We start from the raw sequence: 21040 nt of genomic DNA, 5'->3' as shown, positions 1-21040 counted from the left end.
TGGCACAGGACAGAGCAGAGTTTAGGGCTGTTGTACACAGGGTCGCTATGAGTCGCAAGCAACTCGACGGCACATAACAACAACAACAACAACAATTTCTTATTCCAAGTATGCTTTCCTTGTCATTAAATGACAAAGACCAGATATTAGTGATCATTCACCTGGGCTAGAGCCATCATCAGAATGAAGTTAACCACATAATGAGAGGACAATGTCCCATGTTTTCCATTCTTCAGTTGGTAGATGTTTGAGTTGCTTTCTCATAATCAGAAGCAAAGCTAAGAGATGGATAGGGAGTCTTGTGTGAATTTCTAGATCCTGCTGTGCCTGGTGTCCATCCTGCCTGGTTTCCCTCTTATATGAGAGAATTAACATCCTCTCTTTTGCATTAACAAAAAAAAAACCAACAAAAAACCAACCATTATACATGCTAAAGTTTAAACTTTCTTTGGCTGAGGTTTGCCTCTGCCCTTCTTGACAATATAGGTGAAGAGGTAATGGGCTAGCAGTCTCTGGGTATCTGGCTGCAGGACGTGCCCCCAGGCCACATTTCCTGGTTGCAGTGCAAGCAGGAATCTGGTCAGAGAAAGGGGGAGAACTACCAGCTAGACATCCATGACTTCATGTCAGGCTCTGAGCTTATATATAGACACTTGAAAGAATCTCCCACTGTTTTGTGAGGTACACTTTGGAGAGATAGTTTAAACAGCAACAAACCTTCCCATTTCAAGTGTACATTTCAATCATTTTAAAAAATCTACAGAATTGTGCAAACAGCACCACCTCCCATTGTCTCAGAATATTCCCATGACCTTAAAAAGACCTTTAAACTTATTTACTGCCATTTCTTTTTTTTATTTTGAATATTTTTTTATTGGGAAAAATATATTGGGGCTACAAGGAGGTGAGGGTTGGGGGCAGAAGGGTGAGGATGGGCCAGGATGCAGTTGCAGAGCTGCACAGTTTGGTCGGTGGGGGGAGCAGGTGAAGGAAATGATGAGGGTCCAGTGGGGACCAGATGCTACAGAGGAAATGACAAGCATTTTCCAATAGTAATTAAACCAACCTGTCTTATTGATTTGGGAATTGGATGCTGACTCTCTGACTTCTTCATGCTGAGCAGGGGTTTTGATATAAAGGGGGGAAGGGAGGACGCTTTATCACCTTACTGGTGGTCTTGGGTTACAGCTGCTTGCCTTCTTGCTCTGTTAGAAGATATTTTCCTGTCATTTGCTCCCCTCTGGACTGCAAAGTGTTTTCCCAGGTGGGTCCAGTGTAGATGGCTGGTTGAACCCAGAGGCTCCATCCTCCTTTGCTTCCTTAGCTGTCAGTTGTATTTCCTTTTTGTCACTGGCACTGGGTTCAGGGTCAATTATGGAGTAAAACTCAGAGTTAAGGTTACCTATAGGAAAGGGAGCAAAACTAGAGAGAACAAACTTGTGAGTTACAAATAGAAGGGCTTTGAGGGTGTTGCTTTCAGGTTTACTGGGGGGGGGGGTGGCGGAAGGTGGCCTAGGTAACATTCTCTGGATACCCTAGGCATTCTTTTTTTCTTCTCCTTCCCCACCCCGGGGTCAGATGGCACAATCTGGGGACTGAGGAGCTCACCCTGAGGGCCGCGACGGATCGCCCCGAGCCGGGGGCCAAGCGCAGCCCACCCCGGGCAGAAGGCCACGACAGCTCGCCCCGGGCAGAGGGCTGCGACGGCTCGCCCCGGGCCGGGGGCTGAGGGCAGCCCGTATTTACTGCCATTTCTAATACCATCTCCAGTTCCTGGAAAACAATAGTCTACTTTCTGAGGGGGTTTTTCTGCCTTTCCTGAACATTTCATGTAAATGGAATTGTACAAAATGTGGTCTTTTTACATCAGATTACTTTCACATATTTTTGAGGGTCATCCATATCATAGTGTGCGTACCAGTTCTTCATTCTATTGAAAGCTAAGCAGTATTTTATTGTATGAATGTGTTAAATATTCCTCTTAGTCCTCAGTTGGTAGATGCACCCTTCCCTTGAGTTTTCCCACTCGTTGGATATCATGAATAATGCTACTATGAATACATACATACAAGTCTTTGCACAGACATATATTGTATTTCTCCTGGGCATATATGTAGGAGTGAAATTTCTGGGTTATGTGAAAAATTTCTGTTCAACTTTTTTTTTAAACACCGCCAATCTTGGCTTTCAATGTACTTGCACCTTTTCCCATCCCCACCAGTAATGTATGAGAGTTCCCACTTCTCCCACATTCCTGCCATGCCTCTCATTGGAGCGTTAGGGAATGACCTCTGACCATGGTCACCCAGCAGTGAGCAATGCAGAACAGAATCTGTTACCCACGACAGAGTGGACACCCTGGGCCAGCCTGGCCACTTGGTCTGCCAAGGATGCCAGGCAGCATGGTCTTGGCCAACAGGCTGCCATGGTCCTGCCTCACAGAAGCCATTCTTGAGTTTGGTCCTGGACACTTCATTTATTCATTATTTATTATTGTAATTATCTATTGTTATACCTCTTTCATAGCTGCCTGCCCTTAACTCCTGCCTCTTCACAAGAGGAATAATAAGCCCTTCTCTGCCAACCTAGCATCTTTACCTCTTTTCTGCCAATGCCTGGGTCCATATGCAACCTAAGAATGTCAAAGGAGAAAAGAAGCTACTTCATTCACTGTGGGCCAAGGGGAGGATTTGTCAGAGGACGTCTTGTCTAGGTATCATGAAGCAGACACATACGTGAGGCCTCTCCACCCTAGTGTGGATGCAGCAGCAAATGCAATTGCGCCCAGTTGTCCTAACCAGCCTTCTGGTCCCATCCCATTGGCCATCCTTGTGTTGTTGTTGTTGTTAGGTGCCATCAACTTGAGTTCAACTCATAGCAACTCTATGAAAACACATTTAAGCAAGGTGTGTCCTGGCCTGCACCATCCCCACCGTGTCTGACACAGTATGAGCCCATTTGCTGCCAGCATTGTGCCTAAGGGTCATCCTCTTAGACATCCCCAAGGAAACAAAGCATTAGTTGCCAAAAAATTCCAGGCCACCCATCCAAGCTCCCTTTGCAAACCATTTAGAGAACTTGGAAAAAGAAGTACGAAGAAAAGTGCTCATTTACCAAGCACTAGCCCTATGTCATAGTTCTCTCGTGCACACCATTTCTCTTGATTCTTGTATGAGCCTTGAGAACTGAATCCTCCCATTTCTCCTGAGACTCAGAGGTTAGTGGCTTGCCCAAAGTCATACAAAGTGTGTAGCAAGTCTCCATCTCCAGGCGTCACACCAAGAGTAAACCTTCTGAGCCTCATAGGCTGGATGGTACCCCAGGACAGTGTTCCAGGATGAGCGATGACATTGGATTTGCCTGGGTTCAAACCTTGGCTCTTCCAATTCCCTGCTGTGTGACTGACCCTCAGTGACATGTAAAACAGGGCTGTCCAGTTAATCCTTGTGAAGGGATCAGTATGGTGCCTGGTACTCACCAAAAGCTAGCAAATCATTGGGATTTTTATTCTGCGCTGTTATTATTACTTCTTGCAATCCAGAGACTTCTCAGAATGCAGTGGGGGCCGGGGGGCTTTTGGTCTCTCATCCACTCTGGACCAATAAAAGGGTCATTCCCTTTGATGCTCTGGCCTTCCATCCACTTTTGTTTATCTCCGAGAGACATTCAAAAGCTCAAAAAGATGTTGGACACTTCAAAGGCTCCTTGAAATCTGACAATTCTGCTCTTCCAAGGCAACTCAAGTTACCCTCCCAGCAGCAACCTCAGGGAACAAATACTAGCTGGAATAAAATGGACAGAGGAAGGAAAAGGTCTAGGTGCCTCAGTGTTCCAAGAGCCTCTTCCTCTCCTTTTCCCTGCTGCATGCCCCAACCTGGCCAATCCTCATAGCCAAGTCAGACTTTCTCCTTATGGAGTTTTCTAGCCTGTCCCAGTTCTTGACTCGCTTGCCAGCCCCCATGGCCCAGTGCCTGGGGAATTGGTGGCACCAGCAGGTTTGAGAGCTTCTGCTCAGAGCAGGAGTGGGTCCCCTGGGGACACCCTCAGGCTGGCCTGATCCAAGCTTGGCTCTCCTACCCCACAGAGGAGACGCTGTGGACAACTCGGGCTGATGGACGTGTCCGCCTGCGCATGGACCCCAGCTGCTCACAGCCTCCCTCCACCGTGCACCAGATGTTCTACCAGGCCCTGGACAAGTACGGTGGACTCAGCGCCCTGGGCTTCAAGCGCCAGGGCAAGTGGGAGCACGTCTCCTACTTCCAGTACTACCTGCTCTCCCGAAAAGCTGCCAAGGGCTTCCTGAAGGTAAGGCCCCTCCCTCTAGGGGTGCAACCTACCTCCTCCCTCAGACCCTCCTGCCTGTGAGATCTGATCCATCAAGGGTTCCTCCCTTCCCCAGCAAGGTCCTTTTAAGTAACAACAACAACAACTACAACTATAAAAGCCTCTACCACTTACTGAGTGAATGCTACCTGCAGAGTTTACTTGTTATCATATTTAAGGTGAACAGAAGGCTCGGGCACTGGGCTAAAGGGCCAGATCCTAGAAGGGTGGTCCCTGGAACAGTCTGGCAGTGTCTCTGAGGTGTAAATGGAAGTGTGGTGGGGCTGAGAGACCCTCCCTTGCCTGATTGACCTAATCTGTCTGTCTTTGGCCTGGAGCTCGGCCTGGAGAGGGCCCACAGCGTGGCCATCCTCGGCTTCAATGCCCCAGAGTGGTTCTTCTCAGCTGTGGGCACAGTATTTGCAGGGTGAGTAAATGGGGTAAGATGGGGTCTCCAGTTGGCTAGGGGTGGGCAGAGAATAGAGTTCTTATTTAGAACCTGGGAATATGTCCACTTTGGGGGATCCTTGCAGACTTTCCACCTTCATCCCCTACAGCTAGGACCCGCCCATCTCCCCAACACACTCCATCCCTTCCCTGGGGCTTTCCTCCATTGCCTTTGGCCTCCTTTCCCCCTGAGGTGACTGTGCAGAGATCACTGGGAGCCCTGACTTGCCTGACCTGGTCTGACAGGGTGAATTAGGGGTGGGCAGCCCCTCTGCACCTGCTCACTCTCCTTCTCTCCTGCAGTGGTATTGTCACCGGCATCTACACCACTAGCTCCCCTGAGGCCTGCCAGTACATCGCCCATGACTGCCGTGCCAACATCCTCGTGGTCGACACACAGAAGCAGCTGGAAAAGATCCTGAAGGTTTGTGAACAGAGAGGATAAAGGGACAGAGCCTAGCTGGCCTCATGGATGAGCACTCCAATCTCACAAAAGATGTCCCCATCCTCCCATCCAGAGTCTCCCTTCATCCTCCTCAATAATCACATACCGCACACATGTAGAGCAAGACAGGGTGATGGTTACCAGCCCATTTCATAGGTCGGAAAATTGAGTTCCCCAAATCATAGGCATTTGCCAAGATCACACATGAAATAATTGGTCAGGCCTTGGGTCAGGACTCCTGACTAGTCCACCACCCCAATGGCTTTCCATTCAGGAGGGATCTCTCCTGGGGGTGATGGGCAAAGGTGGTTGTATTCTCTGTGGGAGGTTCAGGATTCTACTACCTTGGGGTTTTAAGTATGACTGTAAATGGGGTGTAGAGTGGCAAAGATTTACAGCCTTGGGAAACCTATCAGCAGATCCCCTGTCTTGTATGGTCATTATGAGTTGAAATGTACTTAGTGCCAGTGAGTTTCTCAGAACTCAAACACCACCACCCCACCCCACCCCCGCATAGCCTGTCCACTGCTTCTAAATGCTCCCTGTTTTGCAGCTCAGAAATCTGAGGCCCAGAGTTAGCAAATGACCACCCCAGATTATCATTAATTTGCATTTTGAAAGTTCTCAAACCAGCAAAAATAGAAAGGAGACTATTATTTACCCTCATATAATTTTCATCCAGATGCAGCAATTACCAATGTTTCTCCAGACTAACTTCATCAACACTCCTTTCGTGCTGAAGTGTCTGGAGGCAAATCTCTGGCATCCTGTCATTTCATCCTTTAAATATGCCTAAGAAATAAGTATTTTTTTCCTTAAAAATTTACAACTTTATCATAACTGAAGAAAGGTGATTAGATGATGCTGTGCCATCTGATTTAAACGACACCCACATATTGCATGTGGTTTGTCTCTCACTATTACGTGCTATCTAGTCGACTACGACTCATAGCAACCCTGTGAACAACAGGTCTGAACTTTGCCCTGTGTTTTGCTGTTCTTTTCATCTCTGATATACTTGACGCCAATGTTACAATCACTGTGTCCCTCCATCTCATTGAAAGTCTACCTTTCATTCACTGACCCTGCACCTTTCCAGGCATGATGTCCTTTTCCAAGGACTGGCCCTAAGGGGTCCATTATTGTGGAGCAGAATCTCCACCCTTTGTTCCCATGCCAAACAGCAGTGTGATCCCAGGGCCAGTAATACCAGCATCACCTAGAAGGTCTCAGAAAGCAACTCTGGTGCCCTATCTCAGACCTCAATGTACAAGTCCACACTTTGTGTTTCAACCAGGCTCTTGGGAGATTCACACACACACACACACACACACACACACACACACACACACACGAGAGCCACCGCCTTAGACAAGCTGCAGAAACTAGGCCCACCTTCTTTTACCATGGCCCTACCTCTATAAAATCCTGTCAGGACTTATGTTGTTGTTGTTGTTGTTGTTGTTGTTGTGTACCATGGAGTTGGAAGCAACCCATAGTTGACCACCCAGTTTAATCACATGGAAGATCACCTGATAGGTAAAGGCTTGATGTTTTCTAATTAAACCTTTTTAGCAAGAACAGCCCGTAGGTGGTGCTGTGTACTACATATTGTACCATCACATGAGGCATGTGGCTTCAACCACATCTAGTTGTAGCACGTCCTCCTGGATGGCTGAGCCTGTCGATTCGGGTGGATAATAACTCATCTTCCATTGTGAAGTCCCTCACCAATCTTTCTTCTAATGATTTTAGCATCCATTGACGATCTTGGCCTGAATCAAGTATTTTATTAGAGTTGGTGCAATAATGATTTTCTAATTTATCAGGTAGTGTTCTTCTTCCAAAAGAACTAACTTTCCCTCATTCCTTGGGACCTCTTTAATACCTGACACACCTATTTGTGTAAATTAGATGTGATAGAACAATAGCCTATAAAAGATCTCTACATATTATTTCCCAAACATGCAAACATGTTCATTTACATGGCAGAAGGGATTTTGCAGAAGTTATTAAGGAAGTCCTTGTGTAGTGGCTGATGTTTCAGGCTGCTAACTCAAAGGTCAGTGGTTCAAATCCACAGTTGCTCTATGGGAGAAAGATTGTCAGTCTCACTTTTAATGATTCATAGCCTCAGAAAACCAACAGAGGGTCTCTATGGGTCAGAATTGACCTGACAGCAGTGAGTTTGGTTTAAGTCAAGGGTCTTGAGACAAGAATATTATCATGGACCATCCCAGTGGGCCCTGCATAAGCATACCCACTGCTATTGAGTTGATTCTGACTCACAGCATCCCTTTAAGACAGACTGGAACTGCCCACATGGTTTCCAAGGTTATAGAAATTTTTATGGAATCTGACCACCTCATCTTTTCCCTCATAAATGATGAATTTGAACTGTTGACCTTTTTGTTAGAAGCATAAAGTATTAACGACTGCATCACCAGGCTCTTTATAGAGACACAGGGGGTTCAGAATCAGAAAAGGAATGTCATGACTGACACAGAGGCCAGAGAGAATTAGATAAAGGTTTGAAGGTGCTATGCTTCTGACTTTTTAGTTGGAGGAAGAGAGAATGCAGACAGCTTCTAAACCTGGAAAACTCAAGGAAATGGGCCCTCTCCTAGAGCCCTCCCATGGGAGAAGGATGGGCAGTCTCCTCCCATGCAATTTACTGCCTCTGAAAACACACTTAAAGGGTCAGCTGTGAGTCAGTTCTAACCTGACAGCACACAAGAAAAGCTAGAGCCCTCAGAAGGAACTAGGCCTTTTTGGTCACCTTAGACTCTGACCTCCAGAACAGTAAAAGGCTAAATGTGTCTTGTTTTAAATCACTGAATTTGTAGAAATTTGTTACAGCTGCAAATCATTACTAAAACACACAAGATAAATGTTTCATTCTTTCCACTTACTTACCAATCTCAGGGGTTAAGAATTGATGGCTAAGGGTCGCTCTTGGTTTTGTTTGGCTTTACTTTATTTGTTGTGTTGTTTTTTTTTTACTTTATTTGTATTTTCAGGATTCTCACTTCCTTTTCCCATTTCTCTCCTCTCTCTAAGTGTCATTATAAACTTTTGGATCTTTATATACATAGGCAGACCTCAGAAATATTTCAATTTTCATTCTAGACCACTGCTATAAAGCAAATACTACGATAAAGCAAGCCACACCAAATTTTTGGTTTCACAGTGCATATGAAAATTATGTTTACATTACATTATAGTTTAGAAAGTGTGCGATAATATAATGTAAAAGTTTTAAATACTGTGAGAATTACCAAAATGTGACATAGAGACATGAAGTGATCACATGCTGTTGGGGAAATTATGCTGACAGACTTATTTGGTGTAGGGTCATGTCAAACCTTCAATGCATAAAACAAAATAAAAAACCCTATATACGTACAAAACCCATACAGTCTCTGTGAAGTACTATAAAGTGAAATTCAATAAAATGAGGTATGCACGTAATGTATTTTCATCGATCATAATCATTCTCATTTTTCCTCTGTAGTCAGTGAGAGCCCCTTTCAAACTGGTACATGTATCCTTTTGAAATTCTCCCCTCCTTCTTAGAGCTCTTCTGTACTTATTGGCACAATAAGATCTCAGGCTCATTATGTATTTTTTTGTCCAGAACTCTCAAATCACAATCAACCCACTCTCTAAAGTACATGGATCCCTTATAATGAGGAATGGTGTTGAGAGACAATAGTCTGAACATCTGAGCAACAGAAGCATCTAAATCAAGTCATTACTTTCAGTCTGATTAAGTGACCAGGCCTAGGAAGTAAATGATATTTTCAAAAAGAATTGACATTTAAAATCATACATATACTGTATAGATAGATAAGCAATAAACATTTGCATGAGTGGGTGATTTTAAATCTATCGAGTCTTATTAAGATCTTAGAATATGATCTATCTCTGTAAGTGTTCCATGCTCAATTTTTACAGTAACTTTTTGTGGTATTTTCTGTAAAGGATTATATAGTTTAGGTTCCCATTCAACAATTTCCACATGATTCAACAATTTCCACATGATTACATTTTGCATAAGTATGAACACTTTCATTTCTATTCTGGTTATTCCATTTACATTAATCTAATGTTCCTGCCCATTTATATTGTCATCTTCGAAGTAATTGTTGACTGTTTGGTTTCATACAGGTGAAATTTTTTAAGGAGTGGCATACTTGTGGGTGATACTTTTTTTCTTTAAGCTGATTTATTATTTGGCTATAAGTTGACACCAGGGATCAGTTTCCATTCAAGATTTGACAGGGCAGTAGTCTCCCAGGGAGTCATACAGTCAACAGGAAGTACGCATACATATGAAAGGAACATTCATTCAACAGTTGTTGAGGGAAAATGTTCTATGAATGACAATTAGATCTAACTGCTTGGTAGTGTGACATTTAAGTAATTTCTGTCCTTTTTGACTTCCTGTTTGCTTGTTCTATCAAATACCAAGGAAAGGAGTACTGAAATCTCCAATTAGCATTGTGGCTTTATCTATTTGTCCTTTCATTTCTAACAGTTTTGCTTCATGTATTTTAAGGCTCTGTTGTTAGGTGTATATATATAGGTAATTGTGTTCTTTGGAGGAATTGAACCTTTATCATTAAAAAAGGTCTTCTTTATCCCTGATAATATAGCTCATGTCCCAAACCTGCTTTGTCTCCAATCTAATTTTCTTATGGCTAATGTTTGTATAATGTATATTTTCATATCATTTTACTTTCCCTTTAAAGAGTCCTGGTGATACAATGATTAAAAGTTCAACTACTAACTTTAAAAAAAAAACAAAACAAACAAATTCAATGGTTCAAACTCACGAATAGCTGCATGGGGCCAGGAACCCTATCAATCTGTTCCTATAAAGATTGCAGCCTAGGAAATCCAAGAAGGCAATTGGATTATATCATACTAGTTTGCTATGAGTTGAGATCAATTTAACAGCACACAAAACAACATTTGGCTTATCTTTATCTTTTTATTTAAAGTGAGTTTCTTATTAACAGCATTTAGTTGAGCATAGAGATGTTTTTGTCTATTTGTTTAGAGGCTCTTCTTTTGTAGGGATTCATTCCCAGCTCCCTGCCAGTCCCCACCTTTGTTTTTGTTGTGTACTGTAGAGTCGGAACCGACCCATAGCTGACCCTCTGGTGGGTTTTCAAAGGCAGTTAATCCAATGGGAGGAGATTGCCCATCCTTCCCCAGCCTCAGAGCAGCTGATGGCCTCGAACCATATTCCTTAGGGATTGCAGTGCAGCTTCTTGCCACTAGGTCACCAGAACTCCCTATCCCCACCTTTACTGCTCCAATGTTCTCATGATAGAAAACTACAGGAGAAAGGGCCAAATCTCCTGCTGGAGTCAAAATCCAAAGATGACCAGCCCAACTATTTGCCACAAAGTGGTAAATCTTATCTGCTAGGAGGTAAGTCTCAGGAAGTTATTTTTTTCTTATCAAAACCTCATTTGTTTTTCTGTCAACACAGATCTGGAAACATTTGCCACATCTGAAGGCAGTAGTGATGTATCAGGAACCCCCTCCTAAGAAGATGCCCAATGTGTATACGGTATGCATAGTGGTGACTTGGGTATCAAGTGGTGCCTGCCTGGGTCCATCTAGCTGACCAGGAATGTTCATTCTCCCCACTGGGACACAGATGGAGGAACTAATGGAGCTGGGGAACGAGGTGCCGGAGGAAGCCCTGGACACCATCATCAGGGCCCAGCAGCCCAATCAGTGCTGTGTGCTGGTCTACACATCGGGCACTACTGGGAACCCCAAGGGTGTGATGCTGAGTCAGGACAATGTAGGACACATGTCCCAGACGGGTAGGGTTGGGCTGTGGGTGGATCTAGGGCAACGGACCTCCTTGACAGCCCCTAAGGAGGGTTCTTCTGGTTTCTCAGCTCACAGAACTGAGATGAAATAGGACAGTCGGTTGTCTGTGGTCTAGATTAAGCCCATCAAAGGGGAAGTGGAGGGATGTGACTCCAGCTCGTAGTTTTCCAAGCCTGAAGAGATACCTGAGAGTATGCCCTTTGGAAGGGGTCCTTAAAGAAGCAGTCCTAGGTCCCCGCAGTGACCACAGATGTAATAAGCAATGCGGATACCAGCTTGTGGACATTTCTGGGACACTCCTGCCTGTTCTCCAGATCACGTGGACAGCTCGGTTTGGTAGCCAAGCCGGTGAAATCCAGCCAGCTGAAATCCAACAGGAGGTCGTGGTCAGCTACCTGCCCCTCAGCCACATTGCTGCCCAGATCTACGACCTGTGGACTGGCATCCAGTGGGGAGCCCAGGTCTGCTTTGCAGAGCCGGATGCCCTGAAGGTCAGTCTTTTTCTCTGCCAGGTGGGTGTCCGTGTAGGTGTGGACTCAGGCTTGCTGGTCTTACGTATGGATTTATTCTGGGTTTTGACCAAGAAGGGAAATTGATCACATGAAACAAAGTCCAGACTGGTTCAAAGTGTCCAGAACATCTTTAAGCATGGGTCATCATAAAATGCCGGTCACAAGTTGGACACAAACTCCCCAAACCCTAGCATTCTACAACCAACTTTTTAACAAGAGGAAAATTTTCCCATAAACCCCATAACGCACTCCCTCGCATCTCATTGGCTCTAGTGATATCACGTGGCCACATCTAAACCAATCACTGCTTAGGGGCTAGAGAGGCTCCGCTCCCACTGGCTGGGAAGCAGTTGAAGTTAATTTGAAGCACGAGACCATCCTGATCCCTGAATGAGAGCAAAGAAAGGTAAAGTGATGGCTGATGAGTGGATATTGTGGCTTATCGCCCTGTTGGAACCAACCCCTAGCTGACCCTCAGGCAGGTTTTCAGAGGCACTGGAGGAGATTGTCCATCCGTCTCCCACGGAGCAGCTGGTGGATTTGAACTGCTTGTCTTTGGGATTAAAGCGCAGTTTCTTGCCACTAGGCCACCAGTGCACCCTGGTGATGAGTGGATAGCCCAGAGTATTTTCCATAAGTCAGGTGCAGGTGTGTGAATGCACCTGTATGAGCCTGTGTGTATACAGGCTTGCCTGAGCAATTTGTGCGTGTTTGAGTGGTAACAGGGGTTTCCTGGACCCCAACTGGTCCTGAACCAGCAGGCTTGCCCTCTTGCTGACTGTAAATAGGGGAGCTTGGTGAACACCCTGCGAGAAGTGGAGCCCACATCCCACATGGGAGTCCCACGGGTGTGGGAGAAGATCATGGAGAGAATCCAGGAGGTGGCATCTCAGTCTGGCTTCATTCGTCGCAAGATGCTGCTGTGGGCCATGTCCGTGACCTTGGAACAGAACCTCAGCTGCCCGAGCAGGTACAGAGATTTGGGGAGGCAGACAGGCTGAATCGTAGCCAAGGGCTTGATAAGTCAGGCATGTCTGGTTTCTTTGACCTATCAGTTCTAGGACCCTTGTATAGAGGCCCTGTCAAAGGCTTCGTCCTTTTCCCATGCCGCATTAGGGCAGTTCACCCATCTTGGGGTTCTACCTAGGAAGACTGACTTATATCCTCTGTGAGTGGATCCTTCCCTCGAAGTGTGACTACAGAGTGGCCTCTGTGGTGGAGATGCCCTTCCCAAGAGCATCCAAAGTAACCACAAGGATCTCAACTCTTTTATTTGCGTTTTTAATTCCGCCAATGTTGATATATTTAGAAGGGTCGATGGAGGAAAGGTGGCTCGGTTTCCATTTAGGAATTGTTTACATGACAAATGTGCCTGAAACTCTATCACATTTTTGAAACATATATACATATGTCTGCACACCTACACCTTCCTTTGCACATATCTGAGGAGTGACTATGCATGAACAAACACTCATGGGCTTCCAGTGGGATATACATACGTTTGTGCATATGTGTCTATGCATGTATACTCTCAGTTCTGTTGAGGACCAATATCATGGAATCTGCTTAAATAAAAACAAGTTTATTGAGAAAGAGAGTCAGTCCAGACTGGGGAGACATACATTGTCACACTGTGAAAATGGACGCTCCACTAGAGCACACAAAAAGGATAGATTCTTACAACCAGGAGAAGATAAAATAGATGAATGGGACCTTCTAAGAATCAAATTCCTGTGCACATCCAAAAACTTCTCCAACAGGGTAAAAAGGGAAGCCACAGACTGGGAAAAAGTATTTGGTAATGACATGTCAGATAAGGGACTTATATCTAGAATTTATAAAATACTTGAGCACCACAACAAGATAAAGGTAGATAATCCAATAGAAAAATGGGCACAGGATATGAACAGACACTTCACCAAAGAAGACATTCAGATGGCCAACAAGCACATGAAGAAATGTTCAAAATCCCTAGCTCTAAGAGAGATGCAAATCAAAACAACTATGAGATATCATCTCACCCCAGACAGAATAGCAAAATTTAACAGAACAGCAAGCAACAAATGCTGGTGAGGTTGTGGAGAAACTGGAACCTTTATTCACTGTTGGTGGGAGTGTAAAATGGTGCAACCACTGTGGAAGGCTGTATGGCGCTTTCTCAAAAAGTTGCAAATAGAGATACCATTTGACCCAGCAATTCCATTACTGGGAATATATCCCAAAGAGACCATAACTGACATCCATGCAGATATATGCACACCTATGTTATTGCGGCTCTGTTCACAATACCAAGGAGTTGGAAACAACCCAGGTGCCCATCAACAAACGAATGGATAGAGAAGCTCTGGTATATTCACACAATGGAATACTACGCTGCATTGAAAAACAAGGAACTCATGCAATATTATTCAAAATGGGTGAGCCTGGAGGACATTATGCTGAGTGAAATATCTCAGATGCAAAAGGACAAATATTGCATGGTGCCACTGTTGTAAAATGGGACTGATATCAGGGTTGGGGTAAGACTGAGAAAAACTGGATGGATTGTGTATACTGCACTGAAACAGATGAAGGAGTGAATAATTTAAAAGCGATGTATGATAGGGTCTTACGGTTATCACAGGAGTCCACAATTAAGGTTGCATAGTGGAATGTACTTGGGGCGGTGGGAGGGGTGCAGGGGGATTGTGTACCAGGGAAGGAGTGTTTCTTTTACTTTTGAAAGAGAGGAGCGAACTGGGGGTGGGGGGAGATGGGCAGGGAGGGAAGTGGGGCAATGAATGAATGGAAATCCAAGATCTCTGTAGATACTCATTAAAATTATTTTTTAAAAAAATAAAAAGGATAGATTCTTAAATTATTAGATCAGGAACTAAGGATTACAAAATACCGTCAGGGGAGTTAAACAAGTGAAAGCTTGAGAGTGGTAAATATATAACATAAATGAGATCATATGACTGATCAAAGACACATGCCATGTCATCCAGTTTATTTCAGGGTGGTCCCTGGATCACAGAAAGGACCAGTTTTTCTGACAACCTATCAGTAGAATTGCTTCCTTAATCATGTGTCTGTTTCAGGGGCCCTATTGTAAAGATTAAAGAATGCTGTATTGCAGGACCCTTTGCATCTTTTGGAAATAGAGTAGCTATCCTACATAGGTCAGACTTCAGAGAAAAGGAATGTTGTCCTTGGGGTATATGGCCAGTTCAGTCCTCAAGATTAAGGAATTGCCATTTGAAAAGGCATTTTAAAATTCCAAATCAGATTCCAAATTCATTGCAAGACTTTAAAATGGAGTTAAGACTGCTTTCAAACTACCTTATTGGCACACAAACCAAGTGCCTCTGATTTCAGACTTTCTTAACATTTCTGCATATGTGTATTCTTGTGTGTGCAAATTTGCACATATTTGTGTTATCTGTACAAAGTTGAGTCCAGTTGTATGCCTTCTAGCTCAAAAGACATACGTACACAAGTACATACATGAAAACATACATTTACATTCATGTGTGTTCACGGGCAGGGCCAATATCCAAAATAGTAGCATTGACACTAATTAGTCAGAAGATGAGTCAGAAGCCACTAGAGTGGCTGTACCAGTGCACCTATTAAAACAACAACAACAAAAAATCAACAAGCACCAAACCCACTGCTGTTGATTCCAACTCATGGTGACCCTTTAGGACAGAGGATACTGACTGCTGTATAAAGTTTTCCAGACTGTAAATCTTTTTGGAAGCGGACTGCCACATCTTTCTCCCTTAGAGCAGCTGGTTGATTCAATATGCCAACTTTTCAGTTAGCAGCCCAATGTGTGTGTCATAATATACTATATCAATAGGGCTTTTTGTCTGTTGAATACCCAGCCTTTTAAAATGTGTATGTTTTCTTCAGTTGACTCTTTTCCCTCTCCTGTCAGTGACCTGAAGCCTTTCACAGCCAGACTGGCAGATTACCTGGTGCTAGCCAAGGTTCGCCAGGCACTGGGCTTTGCCAAGTGTCAGAAGAACTTCTACGGGGGAGCCCCCATGACTGCTGAGACACAGCACTTCTTCCTGGGCCTCAATATCCGCTTGTATTCAGGCTATGGGCTCAGTGAGACCTCAGGCCCTCACTTCATGTCCAGCCCCTACAACTACCGCCTCTACAGGTGAGGGATATTCATGTGTCCCGAGGACCAGCCTGCTAAGAGGCCATGGAGACCCTTTCCTCTTTCCATATTTATTGTGTACCAGAAGCCAAGCCACACCCAGTTGGCAATATTGCCATCTTGACCAAATCTCTTCTCTGAGCCTCAGTTTCCTCCTCACTTAATCAAAGATGGGGTCGTGGTCTCTGTCTCTATGTCACAAAAAACTGTGCCTAAAAGTATCTTAGTAGCCCTTAACACCTCTTGAACATGGTTCCTGTGGTGGAGAAATCGCCCTTGACTCTCTCCTGCCAGTGGGATGGAATGTGTTAGAGGATGTCCTGGGATAAATGATGGCCCACGTTCCAGTAGCTGTCAAAGTAGGGGATGTGCTAGTCTCCTGGAGGGTAGGCAGTTGTGGAAGTGATTTGAAGTATCATCTGTTGAGTTTAGAAATACCTCTTCTCTGGCCATAACAGGGCTTCGGTTTCCCATTAGCATTTCATTCGTTCGTTCCTCTCCTTAAGAAAATTTCCAAGAACTCCATCTTTCAGCTTCAAATAGAAACACCTCCGAGAGATGATCCTTACAACCAATAGGGAAGGCTAAGAGGTTGCCCCCACCCTGCCCCAGAGGCAGGTGGAAGCGGCTCCCTCTCAAGTTCCCCTCCCTCTGACCACGCCTCCCACCCTGCCCCCAGCTCTGGCAGGTTGGTGCCAGGCTGCCGGGTGAAGCTGGTGAATGAGGACGCGGAGGGCAACGGGGAGATCTGCCTGTGGGGCCGCACGGTCTTCATGGGCTATCTGAACATGGAAGACAAGACGTGCGAATCCATCGACGCAGACGGCTGGCTGCACACTGGCGACGCAGGCCGCCTGGACGCAGATGGCTTCCTCTACATCACCGGGCGCCTCAAAGGTGAGCTTGCCCTGCTGGGCTGGTGACTGCAGCGGGCTGGGAGGCAGAATAGCTCGCCACTAGCTCCACCACCACAGAGCGCTGATAGCTTAGTGGTAAAAGCTGCGTTACGACTCCAAAGGTACATACATGGTTCAAATCTATCAGTTTCTCCATGCTCTCCTTTGCTATTAACTGCTTCTGGGTTGGGTCTCCCCAGGAGAAACTAGGGAGTTTTCCAGGGGAAACTAGGGAGTTTGTGAGCAGCAACCCTGTGAGAATTTCCACTGGTGGAGAATTAAAGCTCTAGGAGTGGAGAAACAACTTTCTAGAAATCACACCTATGCCAGTGTTTGACTAAGCTGGGATTGAACTGGTGTGCAAGCTGGTGCAGGACCTCAGGGTGTTTGGGATGTGAGATTCGAATGGCAGAGTCTAGACCTATAATCCTGCACGCTTTGGCAAGACAGGTGGCACAGAGCAGAGCAGGCTCCCCCCTGAGTGCAGATGGTGAGGAGACCACGTCTCTGATGACTGTACCAGGGACCCACATACCAGCACCCAAAGGGATAGTAATCTCCCCTCCCATCCCCATGTCCCCACAACTTTCAGAGCTGGTGAGAGGTTTAGTTGTGCTTATTTCCTCCTGTAATGGCCTTCTGTACAGTAGAAGGAAGCTTTTCTATGTCCGGCTCTATCTTCATGTTTGTGGTATGTTTGAATCCAGTGCTGGAGCTCTGCTAACGGTCCATCTCATTAAGGGTTTTTCTTGACCCTTTTACCTTACCGGCCTAGCAAAAATCTTTCCTGATGTCATCCAAGGTAAAAGTCCAAGGAGTTTTCTGCATCTAAGATGGACTGGTTCATTTTTCTGACAGTCCACCTAAGTTCCATACTCTTCATCACACCACAGTTAAAATGCAACCACCCTGTCTTCTTGTTGAGCACATGAGGTAATAGGGAGTGGTCCAGATGTATTTTCTCCATATAAGTACTCAGCACTTATTACGACTTTAAACGACTGGAACAGCACATCAACAGAGAACTACCAGAAGTCCAGGCTGGTTTCAGAAGGGGTCGTGGTACTAGAGATATTGTAGCTGATGTTAGATGGATCTTGACTGAAAGCAGGGAATACCAGAGGAATGTCTATCTGTGTTTCATTGACTATGCAAAGGCATTTGACTGTGTAGATCATAACAAACTGTGGCTGACTCTGAGAAGAATGGGAATCCCAGAACACTTGATCGTTCTAATGCGAAACTTATACTTGGACCAGGAGGCAGTCGTCAGAACAGAGCAAGGGAACACTGCATGGTTCAAAATTGGGAAGGGCGTACACCAGGGATGCATCCTATCTCCATACCTTTTCAACCTATATGCAGAACAGATTATCCTGGAGGCTGGGCTCTATGAGGAGAAATGTGGGGTCAAGATTGGTGGATAAATTATCAACAATCTGTGTTTTGTGGATGACACAACCCTGCTTGCTGAAACTGAGGAGGACCTGAAGTGCCTGCTGCAGAGTGTCAAGGACTGCAGCCTACAATATGGATTGAGGCTCAATGTCAAGAAGACAAAGATTCTCACTACTGGACCAATTGGCAGCATCAGGATGGATGGTGAAGAGATTGAGATTGTACACAGCTTTAGTTTGCTTGGCTCCATAGTCAACAGTCTTGGCACCAGCAGCCAGGAAATTAAAAGGCGCATTGCCATGGGAAAGTCTGCTGTTGGGGACCTCTCCAAAGTGCTGAAGAGCAGTGGTGTCTCTCTGGAGACTAAGGTGCGTCTGATACAGACCATGGTCTTCGCAATCACCTGTTATGCATCAGAGAGTTGGACAATGACCAAGGAGGATAGAAGGAGAATTGATGCCTTTGAGCTGTGGTGCTGGAGAAGAGTATTAAGAATACCATGGACTGCTAGGAAAACAAACAGCTTTGTCCTGGAGAGGGTTAAACCAGGTGGCTCCTTGGAGGCAAGGATTCTGAGGCTCCGTCTAACTTACTTTGGACATGTTGTGAGGAGAGACCGGTCCTTGGAGAGGGACATCATGCTTGGGAGGGTGGAGGAACGGCGCAGGAGAGGAAGGCCCTCTATGAGGTGGATTGATTCAGTGACTGGGATAATTGGGATGGGAGTGTCAGAGACAGTGAGATTGGCACAGGACAGAGCGGAGTTTAGGGCTGTTGTACATAGGTTCGCTATGAGTTGCAGGCGACTCGACGGCACATAACAACAACAACAACAAGTACTCAGCTGATCCTGTACCCTCTCTTGAAAAGGCCTCTCTTGTCCCCTTGCCATACAGTATTGCCACAGTCACAAGTCAAGTGATTCTGGGTAAAAGGCCTCTTTTTGGACTTTGCTCTGTTTCATTGTTTATCAGTCCATCACTACCCCAGTGTCCTAATTCTTGTTCCTTTATGATAGGCTTGATACCTAATTGTGTGAACTTTACAGCCTTGGTTTTAATCTTTAAGAGGGCTTTGGATGGTTTTGACTATGAATATTACGATCACTGAGTCAATTTTCAAAAAGAAAGGAATGTAGGAATGTTTTAGTCCAGTGAATATATAGGTTGATTTGGTGAGAAAAAGACATTTTTACAATATTGTGTCTTCCTGTCCATAAATAAGGGAGTGTTGATGGCTTAGGGGTAAGGACTTAGGCCGCCAGCCCCAAGGCATGCAGTTCAAATCCACTACCTGCTCCACACCAGGAAGATGGGCAGTCTCCTCTCATGTAGTTTACTGCCTTTGAAAAACCCACTGGAGGGTAAGCTACTTGTCAGTTTTTATTCAATTGTACATAACAATAACAACAATCTGTAAATATGGTATACCAGAACATAAGTCCAGCTCATTGCCGTGGGGATGACTAATTCATGGTGACCCTCCATGAGGTTTCCTAGGCTGTAAATCTTAGTAAGAGAAGACTGCCTCACCTTTTTCCCATGAAGCAGCTGGTGGATTCCAACCTCAGACCTTTTGGGTGAGCAGGTTAGGTTCAAGTACTATAATTCTAGAAATAAGAGGATTTAAACCTCTTTTATTTACTCTAACACTGTCCCTTTGCATAATCTACATCTCTATGCCAATTATATTAGGTGTAGGTTCAAGTCCTAATATTCTAGAAATAAGAGGATTTCAATCTCTAGAATTTACACTATCAAAGGCCCAACACATAACTTACTAAACCACCACAGGGTGATTGTTTTCATTTTTAGTGTGAAGATATTTACATATATTTCCTTAGACTTGCTCTTATGCCTTTAATATGTGATTTAATTTGTGTGGATACACAATCAGCAGAGCAGCTGAGGACCTCAAACCCCATGCATCCAGATTGCAGTGCAGCCTCTTGCCACTAAGCCACCAGAGCTCCCTCTAATATGGGATGTTATTATAAATAGTAACATTTTACGATTTGTTGCTTTCTGGTTTTGTCAGTTTATAGAATTGTGATTGTTTTTTTAAAAAATATGGACTTTGTATTTCTTGACCTTCCTAAAGTCACATATTAATTCTAATAGTTTGTAGATTATTAAGGGATATTCTGTGGTTATAGCCTTGTCATCTGCTAATACTAGCAGTTTTGTTTTTCCTTTCTGCATTAGTTTTCTGTTGTTAGGTGCCATCAAGTCAACTAAGACTTATAACAACAACCCTATGATCAACAGATCTGAACCTTGCCCTCATCTGTTTCATCCTTATGACCTCTGTCATGCTCAAGACCATTATTGTCACTCCATCTCATGGAGGGTTTTCCTCTCTTTCACAGATGTAGTACCTTTCCCAGCATGATGTCTCTCTTCAAGGACTGACTTTTACTGAAATTATGTTCTAAGCAAGTGAGGGGAAGCTTCATCATCCTTGCCTTTAAGGAGCACTCTAACTGTACTTTGTTCAAAACACATTTATTTGTTCTTTTGGCAGTCTATGGGATATTCAAAATACCTTACCAACACCACAATTCAAGGGCATCAGTAATTCTTCTTTCATCATTATTTATTGTCCAACTTTCAGATGCATAGGAAGCAAATGAAAATTACAGTGCCTTAGGTCAGATGTACCTCAGTCTTTAAACCATCATTCTTGCTCTTTAGAACTTCACAGAGATCCGTCAGAGCAGATTTACAGCACATCTTTTGACTTCTTAACTACTGCTACAATGGGTGTTGATTATGAATCCAAGTATTGTGAAATTGTTGACAGCTTTAGTCTTTGCTTCATCTATCATGATGTTGAAAAGGTATGGAGACAGGACACATCCCTGGCATACGCCCTTCCCAATTTTGAACCATGCAGTGTTTCCTGGCTCTGTTCTGACGACTGCCTCTTGGTTCAAGTATAAGTTTTGCATTAGCATGATCAAGTGTTCTGGGATTCCCATTCTTCTCAGAGTCAGCCACAGTTTGTTATG

General features: G+C 44.5%; 1 protein-coding gene across 1 annotated transcript in view; it reads left to right on the top strand.

The window, feature by feature from the left end:
* The window catches only part of ACSBG1 (acyl-CoA synthetase bubblegum family member 1), a 73067-nt gene that overhangs the window by 43102 nt on the left and 8925 nt on the right, over positions 1–21040 (top strand). Inside the window, exons 3-11 of the mRNA XM_006888367.1 lie at positions 4085–4305; positions 4662–4750; positions 5074–5194; positions 10719–10799; positions 10890–11039; positions 11386–11562; positions 12372–12553; positions 15506–15736; positions 16416–16633. Coding sequence (XP_006888429.1) covers positions 4085–4305; positions 4662–4750; positions 5074–5194; positions 10719–10799; positions 10890–11039; positions 11386–11562; positions 12372–12553; positions 15506–15736; positions 16416–16633 — 1470 coding nt within the window. The remainder of the gene's footprint in view (positions 1–4084; positions 4306–4661; positions 4751–5073; positions 5195–10718; positions 10800–10889; positions 11040–11385; positions 11563–12371; positions 12554–15505; positions 15737–16415; positions 16634–21040) is intronic.

This window comes from Elephantulus edwardii, unplaced genomic scaffold (assembly GCF_000299155.1).
Source record: "Elephantulus edwardii isolate Elephantulus edwardi_28Jun2011 unplaced genomic scaffold, EleEdw1.0 scaffold00066, whole genome shotgun sequence".
NCBI classification, from domain to species: domain Eukaryota; kingdom Metazoa; phylum Chordata; class Mammalia; order Macroscelidea; family Macroscelididae; genus Elephantulus; species Elephantulus edwardii.
The sequence above is the reverse complement of the archived record's forward strand: the minus strand, read 5'-3'. Positions and strand labels throughout refer to the sequence as shown.